Here is a 26,378-nt window from a genome sequence, read left to right as displayed (position 1 = left end):
TTATTTTCCTTTCCTTTTGTGGACAGTGTTTTTGGTGTCGTGTCTAGGAGCTGTTCACCATGCCCTAGGTCCTGAAAACTTTATCCTAGGTTTTCTTCTAAAAGTTTTATAGTTTTACATTTAATATTTAAATCTATTATCCATTTTGAGTTAACTTTTGTATAAGGTGTGAGGATTAAGTTGAGGCTATTTCTCTCTCTTTTTTTACACTTATGGATGTCCACCACCATTTGTTAAAAATAAGAAGATTCTCCTTCCTCCACTTAATTATTTTTCCATTTGGTCAAAAATCAGTTGAGCATATTTGTGTGGGTCTATTTCTGCATTTTCTATTCCATTCCAGGCACTTACATGTATATTCCTCTGCAAATACCACCCTGTTTAAACTACTATAGATAAACTATATGCTTTAATAGCAGAAAAAACGATTTCTCTTATTTTTCAAGATTATTTTAGCTATTATACTTTTTATACCTTTCATGTAAAGTTGAGAATAAGATTTACTATGTCTACAAAAATCTTTCTGTGAGTCTGTTAGGAACTGTATCAAACAAACCTACTGATCTAGGGAAAACTGACATCTTATGTTGAGTTTCAAATCCATGAATGCTGCATGTCTCTTCATTTATTCAGATCATTTTTGTTTAATATTTATTTTTGGGAGAGGGCAAGTGGGGGAGGAGCAGAGAGAGGGGGCCAAAGGATCAAAAGTGGGCTCCGCGCTGAAAGGCTGACAGCAGTGAGCCCAATGTGGGGCTCAAACTCACAAACCACAGATACTCAGATCTCTTTAGTCAGCATTTCATAGTTATTAGCGAACATGTATGTTTTGCTAGATTTATACGAAAATTACAATTTTAGTATAAAATTGTATCTAAAATTACAATTGATTTGTGTGTTGACATTGTATTCTGCGACCTTGCTGAACTCATTTACTACTTCCAGGAGTTTTTTTTATGGAATCCTTGAGATTTTCCATGTAGACAATGATGTCACTTGCAAACAGAGATAGTTTTATTTATTCTTTTCCAACCCATATAGTCTTTTTATCTCTTCCTTGACTTATGGCGTGTCTAGAACTTCCACTACTAATCGTGAGTTTGTTTCCTGTGTTGCTTATTGTTCTGTTTTTTTTTTTTCTTCTTCCTGTGAATTACCTGACCAATTTTCAATATTCCATCTTGATTTATTTATATGAACATGATTTTAAAGCTTGGGCAAAGTAGATCAATAAAGTTTAATAGTCAAGAGACCATCTGGATCAACACTTTCAGTGGTCAGATTACCTTTCCTGAGATAAATTTTTGCACAGCGAGTCCCAGGCAGTAGTAACAATCCTTCTGTATGGCATAAATGTTATCAGGCTACACTTTACAATATTTTCCTGCTATGACATGGAACTCCTGTGCCGTGAAGAGATGTTTATTACTGGGCCACTCCCTGCTTCCACCAAAGGCCACCACTCTCTGGTATCTGGAAATCGAGCCTCTTTCCAGACCTCAAAGTCCACTCATAAGAACTGCTGGACATGCAGCCACCTCTGGAATTCCCTTCAGAGACTGAACTATCAGAAGCTTTACCCCTGCTCGCAGACATTATAGTCCATACCATCTGATTCATCTTGAGGATTCAAGGAAACCATCAGAGATGTTTCCAAGTAGAATTTATTTGAGGGAAGGGGAAATGTGATCAATTCTCTGAAAACTTACACTTCTCTGTGCCATGATTATACCGGAGATTAATGATACTTTTAAAGTCTACCATCTCGTAGAAATATTTGCAGATATTTGCAAGTACTATCGGCTATTTTTACTATATGTGGGTTTATCAAAATGTAATTCTCAAGTACAACCACAACAAAACGTTTACTTAAGGCTTGCCCTAGACCATTTCAGGAGCTTCACATGTTAAACAAAAGGTGTTTTGGAAAATAAACTTCCTGGAGCTTCCAATGTATCTCTCAGCATCCTAGGGACTAATGTGGACTATGTCCAATAACAATAAAGCTTTTCCGTAACTACCCTGGGGGCTAAGGAGGTCACTGTGTCACCCCCTGGGTTTTCTGGAAACTAGAAAACTGTAATTCTGTCTTTCTACTCTACTATGATTACCATACAGTCAAGTGAGACCAATTTCATGCATTCACAATGGATGTTTCTGGGGAAACTAACCTTTGACCCGGACATCACTGTACCGCTGAAAGTGGTGGTAAGCAGCTTTCCAAGGGTTCCGATAATGACGGAGCAAAGTAATGGGAGGTCTCGGACGCACTGGGACATACCTCACACCTTCTTCATCTATTCAGAAGAAAAGAAAAGGAAGACATTAAATAACTTATTACATATTGTCAAGAATCCTCAAGATGTAACTTTAAGAAGGATTATGGGAACAGCCTCGGGGATGGACTCCCGACTTAAGTGGGAAAGCTTCACGTGACAATAGCTAGCCCAAGTGACCATTACCAATATACTCCTTGGGCGGAGACTTGCGCTTCTCAGCCTTCACCAAAAGACTCTTGGCAGTGGACTTCTCATCGTCAGTGCTGTTCGTCTCCATCATATCCCCTTCTTCTGTAGAAATCACGTGCTGTTGCTTTCGAGGCTTTTTCCTTGGAGAGGCACCAGGTGGTAGGTCACTTGTAGGCATGGACAGGTTGTTAGCCAGCAATGCGAGAGATGGAGACACAGTGCTGGTAGCCAGGGGGGGAACTGCTGTCATAGGAAAAAGAGCACATACATGTGTGAGAGAACCCACGCATTATGGGTAGCTTCACTGGATTTGCAACCAATGAGAATGGCTAAGACAGAAAAGAGAAGTAACATTTACTGAATCTTCCTATGTGGCTGGTAGTGTGCTAAGCACCCTACTTGTGGCAGAGGGTGCCAACTGCTCCCTAATACATCATGATTTCACCATCCTTAAATGAGGACCCTTACACCTGTAGACGGGCACTCTGCCACTCAGCTGAAAGACTATTTACTAGCCTCCTTTATAGATGGGTGTGGCCATATGAAATGAAAACAGAAGTGTTTTGTAGCATTTTTTACAAGTGTCCTTAAATGAAGGTGTGACCTTCTACTCCTTGTCTTCTGTCACCCTGGAACTCAGATACAATAGCTGGAGTTCTAGCAGCTCTCTTGAATCTAAAGCATGAGTGTCAAACTAGGGGTGGTAGGACCTTGGATCTCTGATCCTATGGAGTCCAGTACTATCCCTGGACTGTCTGCTTGAACCGTCTCTGCTATGGAGGACACTAGGCATGTTCCTCAGGCCTGGAGTGCTCCTTTTCCAGATATCCGAACAGCTGGCACTTCATCTTTTTAATGCCTCTATTCAAAGATGACTTCCTCAGTGAGGCCCTCCCTTTAAAACTCTTCTTAAATTCATAGCTCCGACTTTCCCTCACATAGCCACACCTCACTTTATTGTGCTTTGCAGATACTGTGCTTTTCGAAAATTGATGCTCTGTGGCAACCCTGTGTTAAGCAAGTCTACCAGCACCGTTTTCCCAATAGCATCTGCTTGCTTTGTGTCTGTGTCACATTTTGTTAACACTTTTTCATTATTATTATATTTGTTATGGTGATCGTGATCAGTGATCATGACTCACTGAAAGCTCAGATGATGGTTAGCATTTGTTAGTAATAAGGTATTTTTTAAAAAAAGTTTATTTTGAGAGAGAGAGAGAGAGAGAGAGAGGGAATGAGTGGGGGAAGGGCAACGGCAAAGAGATAGGGTGGACAGAGGATCCAAAGTGGGCTCCATGCTGACAGTAGAGAACCCCATGTGGGGCTTGAACTCACGAATGGTGAGATCATGACCTGAGCTGGATGCTTAAATGGCTGAGCTGCCCATATGCCCCAGCAATAAAGTATTTTTAAATTAAGGTATGTATATTGTTTTTAAAGACATAATGCTATCACAGGGTGCCTGGATAGCTCAGTTGGTGAAGTGTCTGGCTCTTGATTTTGGGTTGGGTCATGATCTCATGGTTTCTGGGATGGAGCCCCGTGTCAGGCTCTGCACTGACTCTGCCCCTCCCCTGCTTGTGAGTGCACGCTCCCTTAAATAAATAAACATTAAAAAAAAAAAAAAGACCTAATGCTATTGCACACTTATTGTGTAAACATAACTTTTACATAAAATTCATTTGACTTGATTTACTGTAATATTCATTTTACTTTATTATTATTATTTTTTAAATGTTTATTTTTGAGAGACAGTCAGAGTACAAGTGGCGGAGGGGCAGAGAGGGAGACACAGAATCTGAAGCAGGCTCCAGGCTCTGAGCTGTCAGCACAGAGCCCGACACGGGGCTTGAACCTATGAACCTCGAGATCATGAGGTTGGACACTTAACCTACTGAGCCACCTACACGTCCCTTATTTTTTTAATCAAAAATAATTTTTTTAGCATTTATATCTTTGAGAGACCGTGCATGCAAGTAGGGGAGGGGCAGAGAGAGGGAGACAAAAGATTTGAAGCAGGTTCGGTGCTGTGAGCACAGAGCCTGATGTGGGGCTTGAATTCACAAACAGTGAGATCATAACCTGAACTGAAATCAAGAGTCAACCACTCAACTGACTGAGTTACCCAGGCGCCGTGATACTCACTTTACTGCAATACTTGCTTTATTGTGGTGGTCTGGATATGAACCCACAATTTCTCTGAGGTATGCCTGTATCTGTCATTGCTTTTCTTAACTGTTTCTCTCCCCTGCTAAAACGTAAGCTCCAAGAGGATGGAGATGTACTTGTTTTGTACAAGAATGTGTCACAGTACCTGGTGTCAAGCCCTACAATTTGAGGCAGGATTACCATCAGTTTTCCAGTACAGAGAGGTAAGAGGAACTATCCAAATCAAGAGAGAACAGTAAAATGGAAAACATTTAATTTCCCATGCTGGGTTATCCACGGTGTCTTTCAATGGGAGTACTGAGGCTGAATGTGGGTAAGAGTAACATTGTGGGTATTATATATATAAAATAATTGGTAAGAAGAATATTTCATGGCATCCTAAATACAAATAAACAGCAGATTTAATAACTGCAGACACAGCACAACCACACCCCTTACTGAACAAACAGCATGGGGGGATGGAGGCCTTTATGCCAAAATGCTAAGAGGGCAACGCCCGGTAACGGGAGTACAAAATGACTTGCCTTCCACCTGGGCTTTATCGGCATTTCGTAAATTCTGTACATGATATGTTATTTTTGCAGTCGGGGGAAGCAACGTTCCTCAATAAATTATTAACAAGTATACAAACAATCAGAAAACCTCCAAAGTGACCTGCATTTCACACACTGGAAGTTCAGAGTCAAGGAGAGGAGGGAAAGAAAGTAGCGAGTAATTTCAAGATTTAACTAATCACATGTAAGTTTATCAAGAGAGTATTTTCAACAACATAGATCTTACTTCACTGCATAATAAGGCAACACAAACTGGCAGGGAATAAACTGTTAGATAATTAGTCCTTGGCTTGATTTATCTTGACCCTTATTTTCTATCTTTAATTTTATTTTTTTATTTTATTTTATTTTTTCTATTTTTATTTTTTTAATGCTATAAATGTTTGTATTAAGAAAAAAGTTCAAATAAACCTTATACCACAAGAAACTAGAAAAAAAAAGAAACTAATCTGAAATTTAGTAGAGGAAGGAGATAACAAAGAAAAATCTGAAAGAGATAAACAGTAACATTACTGAAAGTAATGATCAGTTTTTCCAAAATAAATAAATAAGTAACACTGGCAATGTGTTAACTACATTAAGAAAAAAAAAAGATAAGACTCAGACACCAAAATGAGAAATGGAAAAGAAAATACAACAGATAGCCACAGAAGCTCTAGTTCAGGATATTCTTGGAGAAATGTTAATCCTTTTCATGATTCTGTTGAAGAAGAAAATTAGTGCTAAAAGGGAAGCAAAAATGGGTTGTTTTCAAAAGGAGCCTTGTTAGGGAGTCTTCTCTTTCTTAAAAGGAATGAAATGCAAACAGTGTACCCCAAGGGATCGGGCTCTGCAGCTGAGGGTCCCAGGAGTCCGGCCCAAGGAGTGTCACGTGCCAATGAAGAGTGCTCCGGGAATGAACCTACCAGAGACCGGCCTCATGATGTCCATTGGCTCCACTTCTTCTTTAACTTTTATCTCAGGTACCGGAGGGCCCAACACAGAGGAGAGATTGCCGGCCACAGCGGCTGATGGCGGAGGGGCAGCTGCGATGGTAGTGACAGGAGGAGTGATGGGGACCGCTCCAGGAATGGTTGAGAGGGCGACGGCTGGCTGTGATGGGGGGCTCGTGGCTGCGATCATGGTTGGGATGGTCGGTGGAGGCTGCTGAGCCGTGGGAGGGACTGCAATGGTGGGCTGGTCATTGCTTTGACTGGACACGGTCTCCATGGACACAGTGACTGGAGTAGTCATTGAAACGTGGATTTCTGACTTAGGCTTGGCACTGAAACACGAAAATGAAGATAATGTAGCAAACATCTCGGAGGATGGGTGTTTGTCCAGTTCTTTTTGTACAATGCACAGCACAACCCTAACTCTATTAGTTTGATTCTAGATATTGAACTTTAAGGTAAGTTTTAAAAATATCCCCACCTGGGCCCACCCTACCAAATTTTATAAGCAGTGATAAAATTAACTTAGAAAATAGCATTCACTTAAAGTCACATCATCAAAAGTCAAAGAACTTTTACTACATTAGTCTTTTTTCTCCCCCAATTCCTTAATGCACATGTTGCCTTACGAAGTTTTGTTTTGAAATCACAATCATACTCACTTTGTCTGTAGTTTCTTGTAAACCTATTTCTTATAGAAGAGGAAGCTCACACACATGGTAATGATTCAAAAGAATACAAATTGAAGATAATTTTCTTCCACTTCACATACCCAGCCCCTTACCCAGAGGCATCACAACTTTCCAGCTATTTTACCAGAATACTTCAGGCCTCTAAAGTAGCTATACATTTAATGTTTAAAACTGTTTATCTGAGGCGCCTGGGTGGCTCTGTCGGTTAAGTGTCCAACTTCGGCTCAGGTCATGATCTTGTGGTTCTCATGAGTTCGAGCCCCACAATGGGCTCTGTGCTGACAGCTTGGAGCCTGGAGCCTGCTTCAGATTCTGTGTCTCCCTCTCTCTATGCCCCTCCCCTGCTCATGCTCTGTCTCTCTTTCAAAAAATTAATAAACATTAAAAAAAAATTAGAAAAAAAACTATATATCCTATTTTTTTCAGTTTTATCAGAAGTAGTTCCTCATGTCATTACAAATTCTTCTTAAACATTATTTTTTAAAGTAAAAAAAATATTTTTAAAGACTTTATTTTTGAATAATCACTACACCCAGCATGGGGCTCGAACTCAGGATCAAGGGTCACATGCTCTACCGACAGAGCTGGCCAGGTGTCCCAGTAAAATATTTCATTTAATAGCTGTAAAGGTTTACATACTAATGCTGAAAATTCAAGATATGAAAAGCAGTACTTTTCAAGGTATGAAAAGTACCCCCTCAAGTTCAAGGCCAAAAACAACTGGATTTCCATAGGCAAAAAATTCAACATCAAACCAAATCTCATACCATATACAAAACTGAATTCCACATGGATCATAAATCTGAGTTTAAAATGTAAAACTATAAAAGTTTTATAAAAATACAACTCCCTCCCCCCAGGATTTAGTCAAGAGTTCTTAGACATGATACCAAAAGTACACTCCAAAGAAAAAAACGATAAATTGAGTTTTAGCAAAGTAAAGGCTTTTGCCAAAAAAAAGAAAATAAAATTAAGACTTTTGCTTTGCTAAAGACCACTTTAAGAAGTAAAAGACAAGGCACAGACTGAAAAAAAAATATTTGTGAAACACATTATGTTGATTCCACTTACATGAGGTACCCAGAGTAGTCAAATTTACTGAAAAAAGAAAAGTACAACAGTGGCCCCCGTGGGTTGGGAGGAGGGAAAATGGAAGTGGCTGAGTAATGGGCATAGGGAGTTGCAGTTCTGCATAGATCTGGAGAGGGCTGCCCGAGAGTGAGAATATGCTTAGCACCGATGAAATGTACACTTAAAAATGGTTAAGACAAACAAACCAAAACACATTATTATCTATGATAAAAGAATGATATTCACAATATATAAACAACTCTGTAAACTCAATACTGGGAAAACATACAGTCTCAATAGAAGACAACATGAATAAGGAACAAACTTAAATGAATAAAGAACAAACACTAGAGAAAATATCCAGGAGGCAAACAGGCACATGAAAAGATGTTCAATACCATCAGTCATTAGAGTCGTGCAAATTAAAGTCTTGATGATATCCTACCACACCCCAATCAGACGGTGAAAATAAAACTTAAGATTTTATAATAGCAAGCACAGGAAAGGATGTAGAGCAACTTGATATACCAAAAACCTCCTAGCACTAATAAATGAGGTTAGCAAGGTTTTAGGATACAAGGATCTCACATGTTGCCGGTGGAAATTTGAAATGGTACAGCCAGTCTGCAAAACAGTTAGGAAGCTCCTTATAAAATGAAAAATGCATGGACCATGTAACTTAGCAACTATACTCTTGGGATTTTTATCCCAGAGAAATGAAAATATACGTCTACCAAGGAAGTTGTACCTGAATGTTCATAGCAGCTTTATTTCTAATAACCCCAAACCAGAACAATCCCAATGAACTTCAATAAGCAAACGGGTAAATAAGCATACAGGTATACCCATGTGATGTAACATTACTCACCTTAAAAAGAAGAAATTACTGATACATAGTACAATTTGGATGGATCTCAAAAGTACAACATTTGGTGAAAAAATAAACCAGCATCATTAGGTATGAAAAAATATATATATTACATATATAGAGTATATATTTAATTTGAGATTCCATTTACATAAAACTCTCAAAATGAAAAAATTCTGGTGGGGCACAGCTAAGTGGCAAGGTATTATTAGGTTTGCGGGAAAGGTATGACTGTGAATAAGGGAATATCTTTGTGGCAACAAAAGAGGTTCACAATCTGATCATGATAATGGTTATATAAATTTATTCATGGATGAGATTTCAAATATACACCAAAGGGGGGAAAAAACTGGTGACATTTTAATAAGGTCTGTAGTTGGTCAATAGCATCGTACTAATGCCAATTTTTTCACTTTGAAAAAATACGAGGGTTATGTAAGACGTAATCATTGGGGGAAGCTGGGTAAGGGTACATGGGAACTTTCTGCACTATTTTATAACTTTTTGTGAGTCTTAAATTATTTCAAAATAAGTAAACAAAGGTGGGGTACAGGAAAAGATTATTCTGGAATTAAAGAGAATTAATGTGGGAGTAATGATCTCTGAAAATTCTCTTTCATAAAAGCAACAAAAACTTGGCATTAACAATGTTTTCAGAACTCTGGAAATGAACAATGTAGCAAAATTATTCAAGAAAATCAGCCAAACCTCAGTAAGACCAATAAACTCTGTGGTGTTTAACTTGCCCTATTTTTAACTGTTTTTTTTTTTTTTTTAGAGAGAGAGGGAGAGAGAGAGAGAGAGAGAATGGGAGAGCGTGTAGGAGAACGTGTGCAAGCAGGGGAGGGGCAAAGGGAGAGGGGGACAGATCTGAAGTGGGCTCAGTGCTGACAGTAGAGAGCCTGATACAGGATTCAAATCCACGAACCATGAGATCATGACCTGAACTGAAGTCGGATGTTTAATCCGCTGAGCCACCCAGGCGCCCCTGCCCTATTTCTCTCTCCCTTTCCACCGCCAATGGTAGGCTTGCTAACCACCAGTCCATGCTTACAGCAAAAACCAGCACCCTGGCAGCTACCAGAGGGGCTAGAGGCCCTTCAAACCCTCTTGACCAGAGAACTATCATTATACAAACTGGTTGCTCCCATTTGCAAGACTGTCTTATCCACCAGACCTGCTCAGTGTGAACACCTTTTCCTTCTAGAGTACTGGAACAAATCAGACACAAGTGATCAGCTTCCCAGCTAACTGATAGGATGGTAACAAGTGGGGCAAACAATAAGCTACCCAAAAAGCTTTAAAGGAAAAGTTGGAGAATGAAATGTCCACAGGGGCTTCAAAAAGCTCCAACGTATTTCTGGCAAATTCAGGAAGCAATATATACATGTAGGACTGTGTGCATACCTTGGGCTGTGCAGAGCCCAGGAAAGAACCAAGAAGGACACAGGTTCTCACCTCTGGCTCTGTGTAAGCGAAAAGAAAAAAGAGATGTAAAACCGCCTGCCTCAGTGTTGATGGGCTACCCCAAGACACACAAGGCCCTTAGCAAACACAGAGACTTACTGGTTCCAGGCATTCAAGGAAATTGGTTTAATCATTAGATGACTACAAAGCTAAGAGTGTATTCAGTGGCCACTCTAGACAAAGACAGTGATTTTAAAGAATTATTTTACAAAAGTCCCTAAACAACCAAAACCCAACAACAAACCCCAGCAGCAACAACAAACCCCAGGGACGTGTGGGAATCTGATTTCCAGAGTTGCCACACACTGTTTAAAATGTCAAGTTTTCAACAATAATTCTGAGGTATGTAAAGAAACAAAGCAATGTTTGAACATGGCGGGGGGAAGCAATAAAACGGTCACTAAGGATGCACAGGTGTTAGGCTTACTAGTCAGAGACTTTAAGTTAGCTATTGTAAATATGTTTAAAGAACTAAAGGAGATCATGGTTATAAGAACAGCCTAAAAATCATGTCTCAGCAAACTGAGATTAATAAAGAGACAGAAATTATTAAAAAAAAGACCAAAAAGCAATTCTGCACTTGAAAAATAAAAGAGTTGAAAAGAAAACAAAAAATCACTAACAAGACTCAAAAGTGTATTTCTGGGGCACCCAGCTACCTCAGTTGGTACAGCATGTGACTCTTGATCTCGGGGTCATGAGTTGGAGCCCCACATTGGGCAAAGAGATTATTTATAAAAAAATATATATATATGTATATATGTACATATATATATGTATATGTGTATATATATATACACACACACATATATATATAGCAGTTGGAAAAAAAAAACTATATTTCAGCAGGCATAGGAAAGAATCAATAAGCTCAAACATAGGTCAATTGGGATTATCCAGTCTGAGAAACTATAAAAAGGGGTAAGGGGGCGCCTGGGTGGCTCAGTCGGTTAAGCATCTGACTGCAGCTCAGATCATAATCGCACAGCTCGTGAGTTTGAGCCCCGTGTCGGGCTCTGTGCTGATAGCTCGGAGCCTGGAGCCTGCATCGGATTCTGTGTCTCCCTCTCTCTCTGCCCCTCTCCTCCTCATGCTCTGCCTCTCTCTCTCTCAAAAATAAATAAACATTAAAAAAAAAAAACTTAAAAAAAGGGGGGGTACACAGGAGGAAAAATAAACAGAGCCTCAGAGATCTTTGGGACAGCAATAACTATACCAACATACACATACATAATGGGAGTCCCAGAAGCAAAGAGAGAATGGGGCAGAAACAATATCTGAAGAAACTGCGCCAAAGACTCCCCAGATTTGATGAAAAACATCAATCAACCAACTTGTGTAGGAAAAGCTGGAAAAACCCACACCTAGACACATAATTAAATTGTCAAAATGCACGCATATATATATTAAAAAAAAATTTTAAGTAGACTCCACACCCAATGTGGGACTTGAACTCATGACCCAGAGATCAAGAGTCACATGCTCTACCAACTGAGCCAGTCAAGGTACCCCCCAAGGAATTACTTAAAAGTGAAATTCTGTAATTTGATCGCACCAAAAAAGGGAATATATGGCAAAATACTAAAAGTTAAATCTAGTTGAATAATACTGTGTTCCCTATTTTGTTCTACGTTTACAGGTTTTCATATTAAGAACTCCAAAAAAGAATGCTATGAGATAAAGTTGAAGATATCGCCTGCAAAGAAAAAGAGATTTTCAATTTAAACTTCTCCCAGCCATTGTATTATTTAAGAGTGTAAGCAGGAATTCTGTTTATGGAAAGATGGTCTGGACATACTTTTCCATATTCTTCCTAGTTAAGTATAGCTGAAATCATGAGTATTACATATAAAAGCAACAAAACAGCTGCTGAGAGACGAAGGCAGACTGGCTAGGGCGCTCAGGACCAAAGGAAGACATAGCAGTGAGTTCCCTGGGTTTCCTTTCTGACTGTGCTCCAGTCTGGGTCCTGGAAGGCCATAATACAGAAATGTCAAAGGGCACAGACAAAAATCCCAAGAAAAGTCTGCTCAAGGAACCAAGGCAGGAGCAGCTGAGCAAGACAGGAGACTTCTAGACAATAACTGCTCTCCCAGTGAAACACCACAGAAACGACTGTGGTCCCAATTCCCACGCTCTCCGGCAAAGGCTGTGGAGAACCTAGACTTCCACACTTGCCAGGCTGTAATGAGGCAGCGTGATTCTCTTTCCGCCATCTCACTATTGAAGTGGTGTCAAAAGAGGTCAAGCAGGGAACCTGGCCTTCAACTCTCCTCTTGGCAGTGAGAAGGCAATGCTTTCCCTTCCCCAGTTGCGGCCATGTGAGAGGACGACTGCCAAAACATTAAGCTAGAAATAAACTCCAGGGTCTTCTAAGACCATAAAGGTCCAGGTCCAAACAGAAAACCACTCGTCTAACCAAGAGCCAAGAAAATCACAACTTGAACAGGAGATGAATGATGTCGGGTAGCATCTGACAAGGATGTAGAGATCATAAAAATGCTTCAACAAGCAATGACAAATTCAAAAGATGAAAAACAAATTTAAAAGATAAAAAAACCAGAAAAATCTCAGCAAAGCAATCAAAGTTACAAAAAGATCCAAATTTAAATTACAGAAGTGAAAAACAATAACTGACCAAACATACTCACTGGACATTCTCAGGAGCCCAGTGGAGATAGAATCAGTGGGGTTGAGGACAGATCAATATAATTTACCTAATCTCAACAACAGAGAGAAAGGAGACTTAGACTCCAGAGTGATGGCCCTGCCCACTGTTAGAGCTTGGAGTTGAGGCCACTGGCTGGCCAATGAACTCACAAGTGTAGGTAGTGTGCCACATGAGGGGCAAGTCTTTCGCTACCACCACAAGGGTCCGTGGCCCAGTGAATGGAGTTTGATAGTAATTCTTGCTACAAATAAAAACAAAAAGAGTAAGGGCAGAAAAAGGACATTTCCTGATTTGCAAAGGGTCAAAAATTGACATCTTACGTACTGTTTGTCTGCTGCAAAAGAGATGCTCTAACAAATCAGAAAGTAAATCAAGAAAAAAGGAAATATACGTCACCAGGGATGAGATGAAGGGAATTCAGACCGTGAAGGACAAAGGAAACACAAGGGGTAACAGCTGGGCACCGAGTCCAGAGAGCAACCAGTGAAGATTGGAGTAGGTGGAAGCAAGGCTTTAAGGAGGGAGGGATGTAAACTAGAAAAAAATGGAACTGACAGAGATCTGATAGGTCTGCCTGTATTTGGAGAATTTCTATAGGTTTCGGGGAGAGTCTGAGGATGAATTAGTACTATGTGATTTGTTTTAAAGTTCATATTTTAAATTTATTTTAACAGCTTTTGGATTTACTTTCTAAATCTGTTTTCTATTTTATAACATTAAAATAATTTTTTTAATGTTTATTCATCTTTGAGAGAAAGAGACAGAGCATGACTGGGGGAGGGGCAGAGAGATAAGGAGACACAGAATCGGAAGCAGGACCCAGGCGCCAAGCTGTTAGCAGAGCCAGATGCAGGGCCCGAACCCATGAACCGCAAGATCATGACCCGAGCTGAAGTTAGACATTCAACTGACTCAGGCACCCAGGTGCCTCTCTATTAAAAGAAAACTTTTTAATGTTTATTTTTGAGAGACAGAGAGACAGAATGTGAACAGAGGAAGGGCAGAGAGAGAGGGAGACAGAATCCGAAGCAGGCTCCAGGCTCTGAGCCATCAGCACAGAGCTTGATGCGGGGCTCGAACTCATGAACCAAGAGATCATGAGCTGAGCTGGTCAGACGCTTAACTGACTGAGCCACACCCAGGTGCTACCCCCTCCCCCATTTTATATTTTAATCTTCCTTAATCTTTTGGCTTGGAATTGGTAATATAGTCATGTTTCATTTTCTTTTTTTTTAAGCTCTATGTCCAATGTAGGGCTTGAACCCATAATCTTAAGATCAAGAGTCGCATGCTCTGTGCAAGCCAGCCAGGCGCCCCAGTGATACGTTCATGTTTCAAAGGATGTACTGGGAACTCTTGTTCCCTCCCTTAACCCTCCACTATCTCCACACAACACCACTCTATTGCAGTGTTTCACTGAATCTAAGCTGTCAGTAATTATACACCCATGTCGTGTAGCACTTAAAAATAATTAATGACAACATTAACACATCCTTACTTTTAACTCACATATTGGTTTCTGAGATGTTGACATGTATATGTTTGATCTTGTATCATAGTATATTTTGTATGGTTTTTGTTTTATATTTATTTCTTTTAAAAATTTTGCTTTTTCGGGGCAACTGGGTGGCTCAGTTGGTTGCGCGTCCAACTTTGGCTCAGGTCATAATCTCGCAGTCTGTGAGTTTGAGCCCTGCGTCAGGCTCTATGCTGACAGCTCAGAGCCTGGAGGCTGCTTCGGATTCTGTGTCTCCCTCTCTCTCTGCCCCTCCCCTGCTCATGTTCTGTCTCTCTCTCTCTGTCAAAAATAAATAAACATTAAAAAATTTTTTTTTAAATTTTGCTTCTTCCATTTCTATCCTCTATGTCTACACTGTTTTCTATTTTAATTTTACCTTCATTCTGTGGTTTCTTCTAAATCTTTACTGAGTTCTATCCCTTCACATGTCATCCCTTTATGTCCTGTCACTTAGTCTGCATTTCATCCTTTGTGTGTTTTCCATCAGTGAGGTGGTGCTAACGTCATTAAGTAATTTAAATTCACAGTCAGAATTTTAAAATAAGTTTCACACTTATTCTGTAACACTTTTCTGGTGCATATTCTTACTGAACAAATGAGTATATTTTGTTGCTCTTTTCCTACGTTTTAATTTTAGTTATCTTCACATGAATATCCTTTTATTACTCATCAGTGAATGAGGTGGGCTATTCCTAAAAGCAGCAATTTCCATGAGATTCCTTTCACTTGGGCGTGGGAGTGTGGGGAGACTGCTCTGGTTTCAGCTAGTTATTTTTCACCGTCCAAATGCTCCCTTCTTTCAGGTGGCACAGAAACAGAATGCCCACTGCAAGGAAGGCCATCTGGGTGCCTGCATGCTGGGGCCCTACCTCCACAATCTACCTTGGAACCATATTAAGTCCGGGAAAGACTCTGCAAATAGCCCCTGCTCACCTAAGTTTCTGCACATACAGTTGCTTACAAGGAATGTACTTTTGTATGTCACAGACGCTTCAGTTACTGTATTTTTTCCCCAGCGCTTTAAAAGTTAACTCTAGTGCTACTTAAAAAAAAACAAACAAAAAAAACACTTGAAAAACAAAGATAATGTATTAAATTTGTAAAGTTCAGTATCTAATGTTGGCAACAATGTGGAGAAAATGGGAACACATTTCATGAGGATATAAACAGATACAGTGACTGGAAATCAGAATTTAATCTCCACATTTAATTTGACCCAGTAACGCTACTTCCAGAAATGTATTCCAGAGAAATGTTTGCGAAGGGGCTCAATGATAAAGATTCACTGCAGTATTTATTACAGTGATAAATGGAAATAATTTAAGTGTTCATTAATGGAGGACTAATTATGGCACCAACACTTCTGAGAACATCACACAGTAAAGGAATAGGAATACAGTCTCTTTTTCTGGTTTTTTGTTTTTCTGATCTCCTAAGAGGACATGTCTGAACACGTGGTCTTTGTACCAGGTCTATTCTCTATACTCACTGTTGATGGGCTCTCTTCCACTCTCACGGTGTTAGAAACATGTATCTGCCAAAACTTAATCACCAGCATAGACCACTATCTTCAATTCTAGGGCTGTATCTACTTCAGAATTTTATATCCAACTATACATTTGATATCTCCACTTGGCTGTGTCTAACCACCTGGAGATCACAAAAGTAAAATATTTAGAACTAAACTTAAAAAGTTTTTTCTCTCGGAGTGCCTGGATGGCTCAGTTGGTTAAGTGTCTGACTTCGGCTCAGGTCATGATCTCACGGTTTGTGAGTTCAAACCCCGCGTCAGGCCCTGTGCTGACAGCTCAGAGGCTGGAACCTGCTTCAGATTCTGTGTCTCCCTCTATCTCTGCCCCTCCCCTGCTTACGCTCTGTCTCTGTCTCTCAATAATAAATAAACATTAAAACATTTTTTTTAAAGAAAAAAGTTTTTTCTCTCCTATTCCCATAGGCTTCCTTACTTCAGAAAGAATAATTCCTTATCTGCAGTCGCTCAGGCAAAACCTCCTAGCCGGACTTCTCCCTTTCTGTCAGAAAATTCTGTCAGCTGTACCTTCAAGATACAACCAGAATCTGAACTCTTTTGAAGACTTTTACTACCTCCACAGTGGTCCATGCCTCTATGATAGTCTAAGGTTGTATTATTTCTTACTTGGTCTCCCTGCTTCCACTCTTACTTCCTTACAGTTTATTCCCAGCACAGTAGCCAGAGCAGTTCTTGTAAAAAAAAGTCAAATCATGTCACTCCTATGCCTTAGACCTCTGATGGCTCTCAGTCTTACCCAGAATAAAATCCAAAGGACACTGAATGATCCACAAAGCCCTCATCTGGCCCTCAGTTATATCTCTGAACCATGCTGTGCAACTCTCCTTTCGTTCTAGGCTGGTTTCTCTTGCTGTTCCTTGTATATACCTAACATATAGATAGTCCTGACTTTGTGCAGTGTGTGAATCGTACGTATATATGTGTAACTACATTATACCAGCCTCCCACCAACGCAGTTCAAATTTGAGCTACCACTCACTATAATATTAACTGTGAGTAGTTATATAAACTTTAAGCAATTTTATGCAAACTTTGCTGCTGCCTCCTCAGTCCATAAATCACTATGTAACTAACAGATGTGCATCAGGATCTATGACCAATCACATCACTTCCTTCGAAATATGTCCATGACTGGTTACTGAATCTGTTATTCAGTTTATATGGACAGCAAAGTGTGGAGCTGTGCAGTCTCTTGTTTCCCAGAGACAAACCCAGGTGAAATTTTATAATAATGGATGACAGAGAGCAAAAACTGGCCAACACAGATAAAAATGCAGAGAAAAAAACAGTCATTCTGGAAGTGAAATTGGATGTGATTAGAAGATTTGAAACCAGCAACAGCAGAGAAGACAGGACGAGCGCTAGGCCTGTATGAAGATACGGCATGGACCACACAGACAGAATCCAATGAATTGGACTTTGACTTTACCGACAAAGATGGTAAAGTCGCTTATCATCTTTTAGTTTAAATTGCACTGGGCACAGAAAGCCGCTGTGGCAAAATGTAGTATTGACTTCCACTTTGGACTGAGAACTATTCAATCCTATTCAGGTCTAAGTGGTAAAGTTAGCTGGCACAATGAAAGAAAAAGGCCAATTTCAAGGAGAATGGAAAAAAAAAAAACCCCATGAAAACAAAACAACAAATCCTTTCCTGGCCAATAAAGGCTGGTTTACTTCAAAGTTAAGTAATTAATTAACTTCAATTTAACGAATTAATGTTAAGCTATTTGATGAAGCTGCTAGCACAGTGAAAAGATTCTGCTTTGACATGTGCACTTGTACTCCACGTGTTAGTTATGGCAGAGGGTTTTGATAAAAAGGATGAAGATATCCCTAGAAGTGAGGCTGGCAAAAAATTTCACGTTAAACGAACTCTTGGAGACAATTTGTCAACACTGAAAAGATACAGGATACAATCTTAGAAGCAGACCGAAACTCAGAAAGGAGTATGACAATTCACCAACACATGGAAAGACTGTCGCTCTGCGTCAAGTTACACAATGTGAAGGCGGTAAGCGCTGTTCAAACTACTCTTGATTAGTTTTTAGAAGACACTTTAGTTCTCAATGTTTCTCATGTTTAAATTACAGTGTACCAAGTAAGTGTTAGTTTTACTACTTTTTTCACTTCCTTATATATAACTGACAATGAGAGAGTTTTGAGTATTTTCAGTGTTTTTAAAGATCCTAGAGTAAGTACAATCCCACCCCCTACAATTATGATTATTTTTCACAGCTGCCCCTTGAATGGTTATTTGTACTTTTCTGCACTACTGCGTAAAGTAACGACCGCATGTCCTCCCACATAATTCCTGGCCCCGCTCTTTGCTCTGACTCATGCAGCTGGACATCAGGCAGCATGTGGCGCTTCCTTCCTGCCCTTCAACCTCTGCTCAGAGAAGGCTTTCTGGATGGTGTCACCTCTGCCTCCCATCGCTTTACGTTCCCTTCACACTGCCTCCTTTTCCTTCACGTATTTGTTTCTCTACACCCACTAGAAAATAAGCTTAAGGAGAATGGACACTTTGTCTTAGTCACTCTTCTATATTCCCAGATTCTAAAACAGTACCTGGCACATACAAGGCATTCATAATTTTCTTCTTGAATGAAGTTTTATGAAGTACATCTAAATACATTAACATGGCAAGCTGTTACTGACAGAAGTAAAAATGGCAAGATACAGAACACTCTAATCAGCAAGATTCTGTTTTTAAGACTCACTCTATCTACCTGTGTACACAGACAAAAGATGCAGAAAGATACTTAATACTGTTACCAATCAATATTAATTCTAGCTAGTGGGACTGGCAAGGTGGGTGGGGAACAGGACAATGATTTTAACTTTATACTTTAAATGTTCTTACATTGCCTCTCTTTCCCAAAATAGTGTTACTGGTGGAATGAAGAACAAAGAAATCAGCATGTATTAACTACTGACATGATGCCATTTTTGACAGCAACGATAACTGGGTGTTTACTACGAGGCAGGCTCTGTTCTAAACACTTTAAATGCATCATTTCATTTAAACACACAAGAATCCAATGAAGCAGATATTATAAGTATGGCTATTTCATAAATAAGAATCACAGAGTCTGAGAAATATGTCCAGGTCACACAGCTAGAATGTGGATATAAAAAGATGCACACAGGCAAATTATGTAAAATTTGTCACATGTTAGACTCTTTCCTCCTCAATTATGTGCAGTTGGAACCAAGAGTGATAACATTTATGTGCTCACCCTGCAGGCCTAGGTGACCCAGATGTACTCCGCATAGAGCTTTCCACTCGAGGGCTAGCCACTTCAGGAGGCTGAGGAGGAATGAGGGTTTTCCGAACTGCCATTCTGAAAGAGACCAGACAACCCAGAAAACAACAGTCCGAGGGCATTAAAGGATAAGAAGTAAATATTTGCTAGGCATAACTATGACAAAATAAAAACACTAGATTTGCTAGGCATTTTTTAAAATGGTTTTTAAAATTTTATCCAAATACTATAGATATGTTATTGAAAATGCCAAATTGCACTAAAAAGCTTTTAGCAAAACACAGGTCCCCTCCATCTCTCCCCATTTCTTGCCCATCTCTCTCCAGGAAGCAACCACTGTGACTCTTTCAGCTGCTGCTTCAACCACGCCACATCTCCTTTCTACTTATTATCAAACTTAACATCAGTATTAAGTGTTCCTCCCGATCACTGTTGTGTTTACATGTTTATGTTGACCTGAGAAAAAGTTCCTGGAAGTCAAGTGAAAGAAAGGTGACCAAGTTAGTGTCACTGTGCCATCCAGTAGAGGCCACGTGTGGCTCAGATGGGAACCAGCGGGCTCAGCAATGTGGAAGCTGTAAGTGTGACATGGGCAGTGTCGGCAGAGTGCTGGAAGCAAATGCCAGATGAGCGGGCTGAGAGAAAATGGCTTGAACCAGAATACACCATTTTGCAAAGCCTAATTAATGGATCCAGACAGTGATCACTAAGTCTGCTAACATCTCAAAATGGGGGACTACCAGACATTTTAATTTATAAACTGGTCTTGCCAAAAATAAAAAATAATAAAAAAAGAATCTATTCAAGCTTTAGATTCAAGTAACAAGAGACAACGTGACGGGGACAAGAACAGCAAAACCAAACTACAGGGGTAGTGGGCTAAATTGATATCCAAGTCCTAATCCCTGTACCTGTGAATGTAATAGAGTCTTTGTGAGTGTAATTTAGTTAGAGATCTCAAGGTTAAGATCTTTCTAGTGTGGAGGGTAGACCCTAAATCCAATGACTGGTATCCTTATCACGGAAAGGAGAGATATTTGAGTCAGAGAGACACAGGAAAGGTCATGTGAATACAGAAGAAGAGACTGGCGTGATATTCCCACAGCCAAAGGATTGCCAATAGCCACCAGAAGTTAGCAAGGAGGCATGGAATGGATTCTCCCTGGGTGCATACACAAGGGAACACCCTGCTGACATCCTGATTTTAGATTTCTAGCCATCAGAACTGTGAGGATATGTTTTTTTTTAAAGATTTGATTTTTATTTATTTTTGAGAGAGAGAGAGAGAGAGAGAAAGAGACAGAAGGCACAAGTGAGTGAGGGACAGAGAGAAAGAGAGAGAGAAGTGGGGCTCAAGCTCACCCAAAGTAGACTGGTATCCTTATCACGGAAAGGAGAGATATTTGAGTCAGAGAGACACAGGAAAGGTCATGTGAATACAGAAGAAGAGACTGGCGTGATATTCCCACAGCCAAAGGATTGCCAATAGCCACCAGAAGTTAGCAAGGAGGCATGGAATGGATTCTCCCTGGATGCATACACAAGGGAACACCCTGCTGACATCCTGATTTTAGATTTCTAGCCATCAGAACTGTGAGGATATGTTTTTTTTTAAAGATTTGATTTTTATTTATTTTTGAGAGAGAGAGAGAGAGAGAAAGAGACAGAAGGCACAAGTGAGTGAGGGACAGAGAGAAAGAGAGAGAGAAGTGGGGCTCAAGCTCACCCAAAGTAGGACTCAAGCTTACCCGATGTGGGACTTGAATTCATGAACTGTGAGATCATGACCTGAGCTGAAGTCAGATGCTTAATGACTGAGCCTCCTAGGCGCCCTAAAAGATTTATTTTTAAGCAATCTCTACACTCAACATGGGGCTCGAACTCACAACCCTGAGATCAAGAGTTGCATGCTCCACTGACTGAGCCAGCCAGGCACCTCTGTGAGAATAAATTTCTGTTGTTTTAAGCCACCAGATTTGTGGTAATTTGTTATAGCAGTTCTAAGAAACACAAAGGGGATGTAACAGACAAAACCCTGGGAAAGACAGGGAAGGAGAGGAAAAAGTTTACAGGACAAAAGACCAAGTTTCTTCAACAAATAAATCGCAAGGAAAAAAGAGATGAAGGAAATCTATATATAGAAGAGCCTTAGGAGACATATCAACTAAATACAATGTGGGCACCTTATCAGAATACTGATTCAAATAAACTAAAACAAAAAAGTTGTGACCTCTGAGACCCCTAGAGATTTGAACTAGATATTTGATATTATGAGGTTATACTTTTTCATAAGTATCTCTCAATAGACATATGCCGAAATGTATACAAATGAGAAGATGTACTATTTAGGATTTGCTTCAAAATAATTTGGTAGAAGGGGGTGGGTAGGCATCTAGATTAAACATAATTGATTGGCTATGAGGTGATAAGCTGATAACTAAAATTGAATGATGGGTATAACATTCATATGTTCAAAATTTTATTACGTTTAGTTTCCCATAATAAAAAGTAAGACATAAGACCAATTCCACTAACTACCCCCGCAGAAAACGAAGAAAACAATTAAACATAGTGAGATACACCACTCTATATCCACAGACTAACCAAACTTAAAGAGTGTCAACAACAAGTGCCGGTGATGATAAATGCGATGACCCCCCCTCCCTCCCTGCCTGCTTGGAGCACACGCAGGTACCTACCAGAGTTGCACATAAAGCATAGCCTACAACTCAGCCAATCCCCTCCTAGGTATGTAACAAATACATTTAGCTATGTGTCAAAGGTCATGCACAAAAATGTTCAGGATAACATATGGCCCCAAACTGGAAACAACCCAAATATCCATGGATAAGCTATGGTACTGTTATTTAATGGCATCTCACATAGCAATAAAAATACTACAATCACATACAATTAACGTGGATGAACTAAACAAAGGGAAGGAAGATGGAGTCATACAAAAACATGTAATATATGATTCAACACAAATGCCACAAGAGGCAAAGCAAGTCAACAAGGTCAAAAGATAAACTGCTTAATTCCCTTTGGGAGAAAGTATTGGTAGTGTTCTGTTTCTTGCCTAGATAGTGGTTGCATGCGGTGTTCACTCGGTGCTAAATTACCCCATACCTGCATTATCTATGCAGTTTTCTATACCTCAGTGAAAACGTGGAGAGAGAAAGAAACTGGAAGAAAAAATGGAGTTAGCAAACTCCTTTATTTTCTTTGGAAATAGTAGCAAAAAAAACCCATGAGAGCATTTTTTTGCTTTCTATGTGAAGGAAACACCAGCGAGAACACATTGGTAAACAGGTGAGAGGGAGGAGAGCTACAGCACTGTTCTCAGCAGGCTAGAAAGGCAGAGGTCAAGGGCTCCAGAGCAAAGGGCTGAGAGTCTGTCCACAGTAAAAGATGAGATGAGTAGAGTGTGGGATACAGATGCCGGCAGGTAGGGAGATTGAAAGCTAGAGTTGACCAAGTTCTCTTTTGGGTGTTTCCATTTTTCTCAAAAAAGTAGGGATCAAGTTCATTAGCTGGTAGTGAACATGGGTAAGGAAGTGTGGGAGTTCTGAGAGGAGCAGGGGGCAACTGTCCAGGAGAGTGGCTTAGGACAGGATCCTATGCTGGTCTTCAAGATCCTAGTGGAGGTCTCTGAGGTTAAGCAAGGCCAGTCAACACAGTTGTTTACCCCACCACAATCTGCTGCGCAAATTCAGCAGAAAGTTGGATTTGACTCTGGTTTTGACAAAGTGAAGAGGGGTGCAAGGAAGTGGGGGCCATATGCAAGGAAGTGATTGCAGCAGACCCCAAAAACTGAGTCAAGGAGAGGAGAGAAAGGTCATGAAAGGGGGTAGCATCAACGGGTGGAAGGCTCCCTGGTGGGTAGTGTGCTCACCACTGCTGGTGAGGTGGGAAGACAGAAGGTAGGCTGTGGGACACCGGAGGACAGAAGAAAAGGTCAAGGAAGGCTTGTGCTTGTGGGTTTGTGCTGATGGATGGGGGAAGACGGAGAGGCATTTAAGCAACTGAGAAATCAGAGACCTGGGATATCATTTCAGACAGAATGACAGCCAGATGTTAGGTACCTTCTGAAGGACATACAAACATACCCCCAAATTGAACTGGAATCTGATCTTGAGCTGCTCTGACCAACAAGGTAGTCTCTGGCCATACGGGGCTACTAAGTACTTGGAATGATAGGCAAGTGCAACCAGGAGCAAAATTTGTACCGGTACTTCATTTAAATAATTTGAATTTAAAACTGATATTTGATTCAGTTATTAGAAAACTTTTCAGTGGGCCTGGAGTGACTTGGCTATGTGAAAGTATACTCTTCAAGTGCAAATTTTATGAAATCTGAATACGAACTGAGTGCTTTCGAAGAGGGATGGCTTGAAAGTGGCAGTGAGTCACCAAGAGGACATGGACCCCAGCACCAGGCCCAGTGACAGGAGGATCAGGAAGAGAGACAGCCAGTACTTTGGGGAGAGTGCAGGAGTCGAGATCCTGAGGAAGAGCCAAGTTCCACTTAGAGAAGGCAGACACACTCAAAGAGGAAGGAATTCCGATGATGACAACTCAGCTATGGGGGCACAGCAGAAAGGTCACAGGGAGGCGGCCAAGTGGAGGAGAAGGGGACAGATCTTTTTGTCTCCAGGGTTGTGAGATTTCAACATGTTTATCTAAGTAACAGTTTAAAAAAAGTTTTTTTTAATGTTTATTCATTTTTTGATAGAGACAGAGAGTGAGGGGGTGAGGGGCAGAGAGAGAGGGAGACACAGAATCGGAAGCAGGCTCCAGACTCTGAACTGACAGCACAGAGCCCGACACGGGGCTTGAACTTATGGACCATGAGATCATGACCTGAGCTGAAGTCGGACGCTTAACTGACTGAGCCACCCAGGCGCCCCTCTCCGTGCTGGTTTATTAACACGCACTGCATCTACTTATGCTGGGCATGTTGTGGTTCTTTAAATCAGGAAACTCATGCCCTTTAGGTTTGGAAATTTTCTAGGAGTTATTTAAGTGATCTTCCTTCTTTTCTCAGATCTCTCACTGAAACATTAGTTGGAGGCGGGATCTCCTGAGCTGATTCTTTGATTTTCTTGTCTTTCCTCTTCTATCTTATTTTTGTGTTCTTATTTTTCAATCTACTTTTGAGAGATTTCCTCAACTATACTTTTTTTAAGTTTTTTTTTTAAGTTTATTTATTTTGAGAAAGAGAGAGAACAGGGGAAAGGAAGGGCAGAGAGAGAGAGGGAGTGACAGAATCCCAAGCAGGCTCTGCACTGTTAGCAGAGCTGGATGAGGGGCTCGAACTCACAAACCGTGAGATCATGACCTGATCATGACCTGATAAGTCAGATGCTTAACTGACTGAGCCACCCAGGCACTCCTGTATTTTTTTTTTTTTTTCAATTTTAAGTAGGCTCCACGCTGGGTGTGGAGCCCAAATGCAGGGCTCGAACTCACAACCCTGAGATCAAGACCTGAACTGAGATCAAGTGGGACCCTTAACGGAGTGAGCCACCGAAGAGCTCCTCCTCAACTATATTTTCCAACTCCTCTGAGTTCAATTTCTGCTGTTGTAGTTTAAATTTCAGGACACACTCTTTTGTTCTCTAAATGTTCCTTTTTGATAGCACTGACTTCTTGTTGCACAGATACATCTTTTTTTGTCCTTTGAAGACAGCATTCAGTTTTGGTCTTTATTTGCTTTCACTTTTTGTTTTTGTTCTCCTTGCCTTGCTTTATGCTCCAAGCTGTGTTTTTCAGTATGTCTAGTGGTTTGCCAGAAGGCCCTCAGAAACCTCCTTGGATGTGTGTTCATGATTAGGAACGGGGGACTAACGTTGGCTGGAAGCTCTGAGTTCATGGAAGAACTTGCCTACTTTAAATTTCACGTAAGGGGGATCTGATTCCTGACCTTAGGAAACCCCTAGTGCTGGTATCTGCATCTTTTCCCTTCGGCTGGACAAGCCCAGAAAGAAAGTGGAGTCAACATCTCACTTTTTGTCAACAGCGTTCAACTGCCAGGGTTCTGCCGGCTAAAAGGGAGAAGGGGACTGGTAAGTCTCAGCACTCTGCAAATCTGTTTCTGGTATAATACTCCTGGCCCCCCCTTGTGCTACTTGATCTCAGTGGACCATTTGCAGTGTTAAACTCTCCAGGTGCATGCTGGGGTTGGGAAGGGCAGTGCACTGCAAAGTATGGGTAGGGAAGGGGATGCAGGGCTCTGATCCTCTCAAACACATTTCAATCCTGCTTCTGTTTAACCCAGTCTTCTATTCTCTCATTCTTGTGTGTTTATATCTTTCTAAAAAGCCTCTTTGCTAAAAGTTCTATAGGGTTTTGAGAGGATAAGAAATTTAGAAGTGCATGTTCAACCTGCCATGTTAAGTACAAGCTTTGCCCTGCATTTTCATTGATAAGGCTCCTTTGCCACAGACTGATTTATCCTTAAAAGAGAGTCTGGTCTACGGAAAGCTCCACACGTCAGGAAACCCTGTATGGACCCAGCAGCTTATGTTCTCACTATGCTTTAACCTTTATAATCTTTTGTAGACACACATCAGCTCAGTGCAGCCACAGAAACTCTGCTCTATGAAGTGTGACTGCCCATCTCCCACCTCCCAAGTTTTCAAGTTAACTTTCAGAGCACAGCACATACTTTCCTGCCCATCACCCACCAACTCAGGTTCTATGGCAACACAGTACACTTCTGCTGCTGAATAGGACCCTTACTTAACACACCTGGGAAACTGCTTGTCCTGAACAACAATGCATGCTGGCTGATGAGGAAACAAAAAAAAACAAACGCAGTACACATTAATGTGCTTACCTAGACAAGCCTGAAGGATCTGTTAGAAGCGACTTAGGGAGTCTAGGATTAAACTCCACAAAATAGAGAGAACTCCTAAAGTAGTATGCAATGGCTGTTTATAAACTAACCCCCCACAGACTCCTGGATTCTTACCGTCCCACAGTCTGGGCTTGGCAAGGCTCTACTGAACAAGCCTGGGGTGAGGTTATTTTGAAAGAGATTAAAAATGTCACAGAAGATGAGAGATTTAGAGTTTGCTACCAGCACAATAGAGAGCCTAATGTTTCTACCAATTATACTCAGAACTAGAGGTGTCATGTGGCACT

At 40.6% G+C, this 26,378-nt stretch overlaps 1 protein-coding gene and 1 non-coding gene across 14 annotated transcripts in view; one reads left to right on the top strand and one right to left on the bottom strand.

Moving 5' to 3' along the window:
- SAP130 (Sin3A associated protein 130) overlaps positions 1-26,378 on the bottom strand; it is an 80,859-nt gene that overhangs the window by 11,330 nt on the left and 43,151 nt on the right. For 11 of the 13 annotated variants that reach the window (XM_027056080.2, XM_053214840.1, XM_027056085.2 and 8 more), the window contains 4 exons: positions 19,203-19,307; positions 6,097-6,455; positions 2,463-2,711; positions 2,172-2,297 (listed from right to left, as the gene is read on the bottom strand). In XM_027056080.2, coding sequence (XP_026911881.1) covers positions 2,172-2,297; positions 2,463-2,711; positions 6,097-6,455; positions 19,203-19,307 — 839 coding nt within the window. The remainder of the gene's footprint in view (positions 1-2,171; positions 2,298-2,462; positions 2,712-6,096; positions 6,456-19,202; positions 19,308-26,378) is intronic. The other 2 variants (XM_027056082.2, XM_027056081.2) reach the window with 1 other exon arrangement.
- Positions 12,988-13,141, top strand: LOC113598363 (small nucleolar RNA SNORA62/SNORA6 family). Its single transcript, XR_003419029.1, has one exon. It is a non-coding gene; the product is annotated as a small nucleolar RNA SNORA62/SNORA6 family (small nucleolar RNA).

The sequence above is a fragment of the Acinonyx jubatus genome, chromosome C1 (genome assembly GCF_027475565.1).
Source record: "Acinonyx jubatus isolate Ajub_Pintada_27869175 chromosome C1, VMU_Ajub_asm_v1.0, whole genome shotgun sequence".
Lineage (NCBI taxonomy): Eukaryota > Metazoa > Chordata > Mammalia > Carnivora > Felidae > Acinonyx > Acinonyx jubatus.
This window is presented reverse-complemented; position numbering and strand designations above follow the sequence as displayed.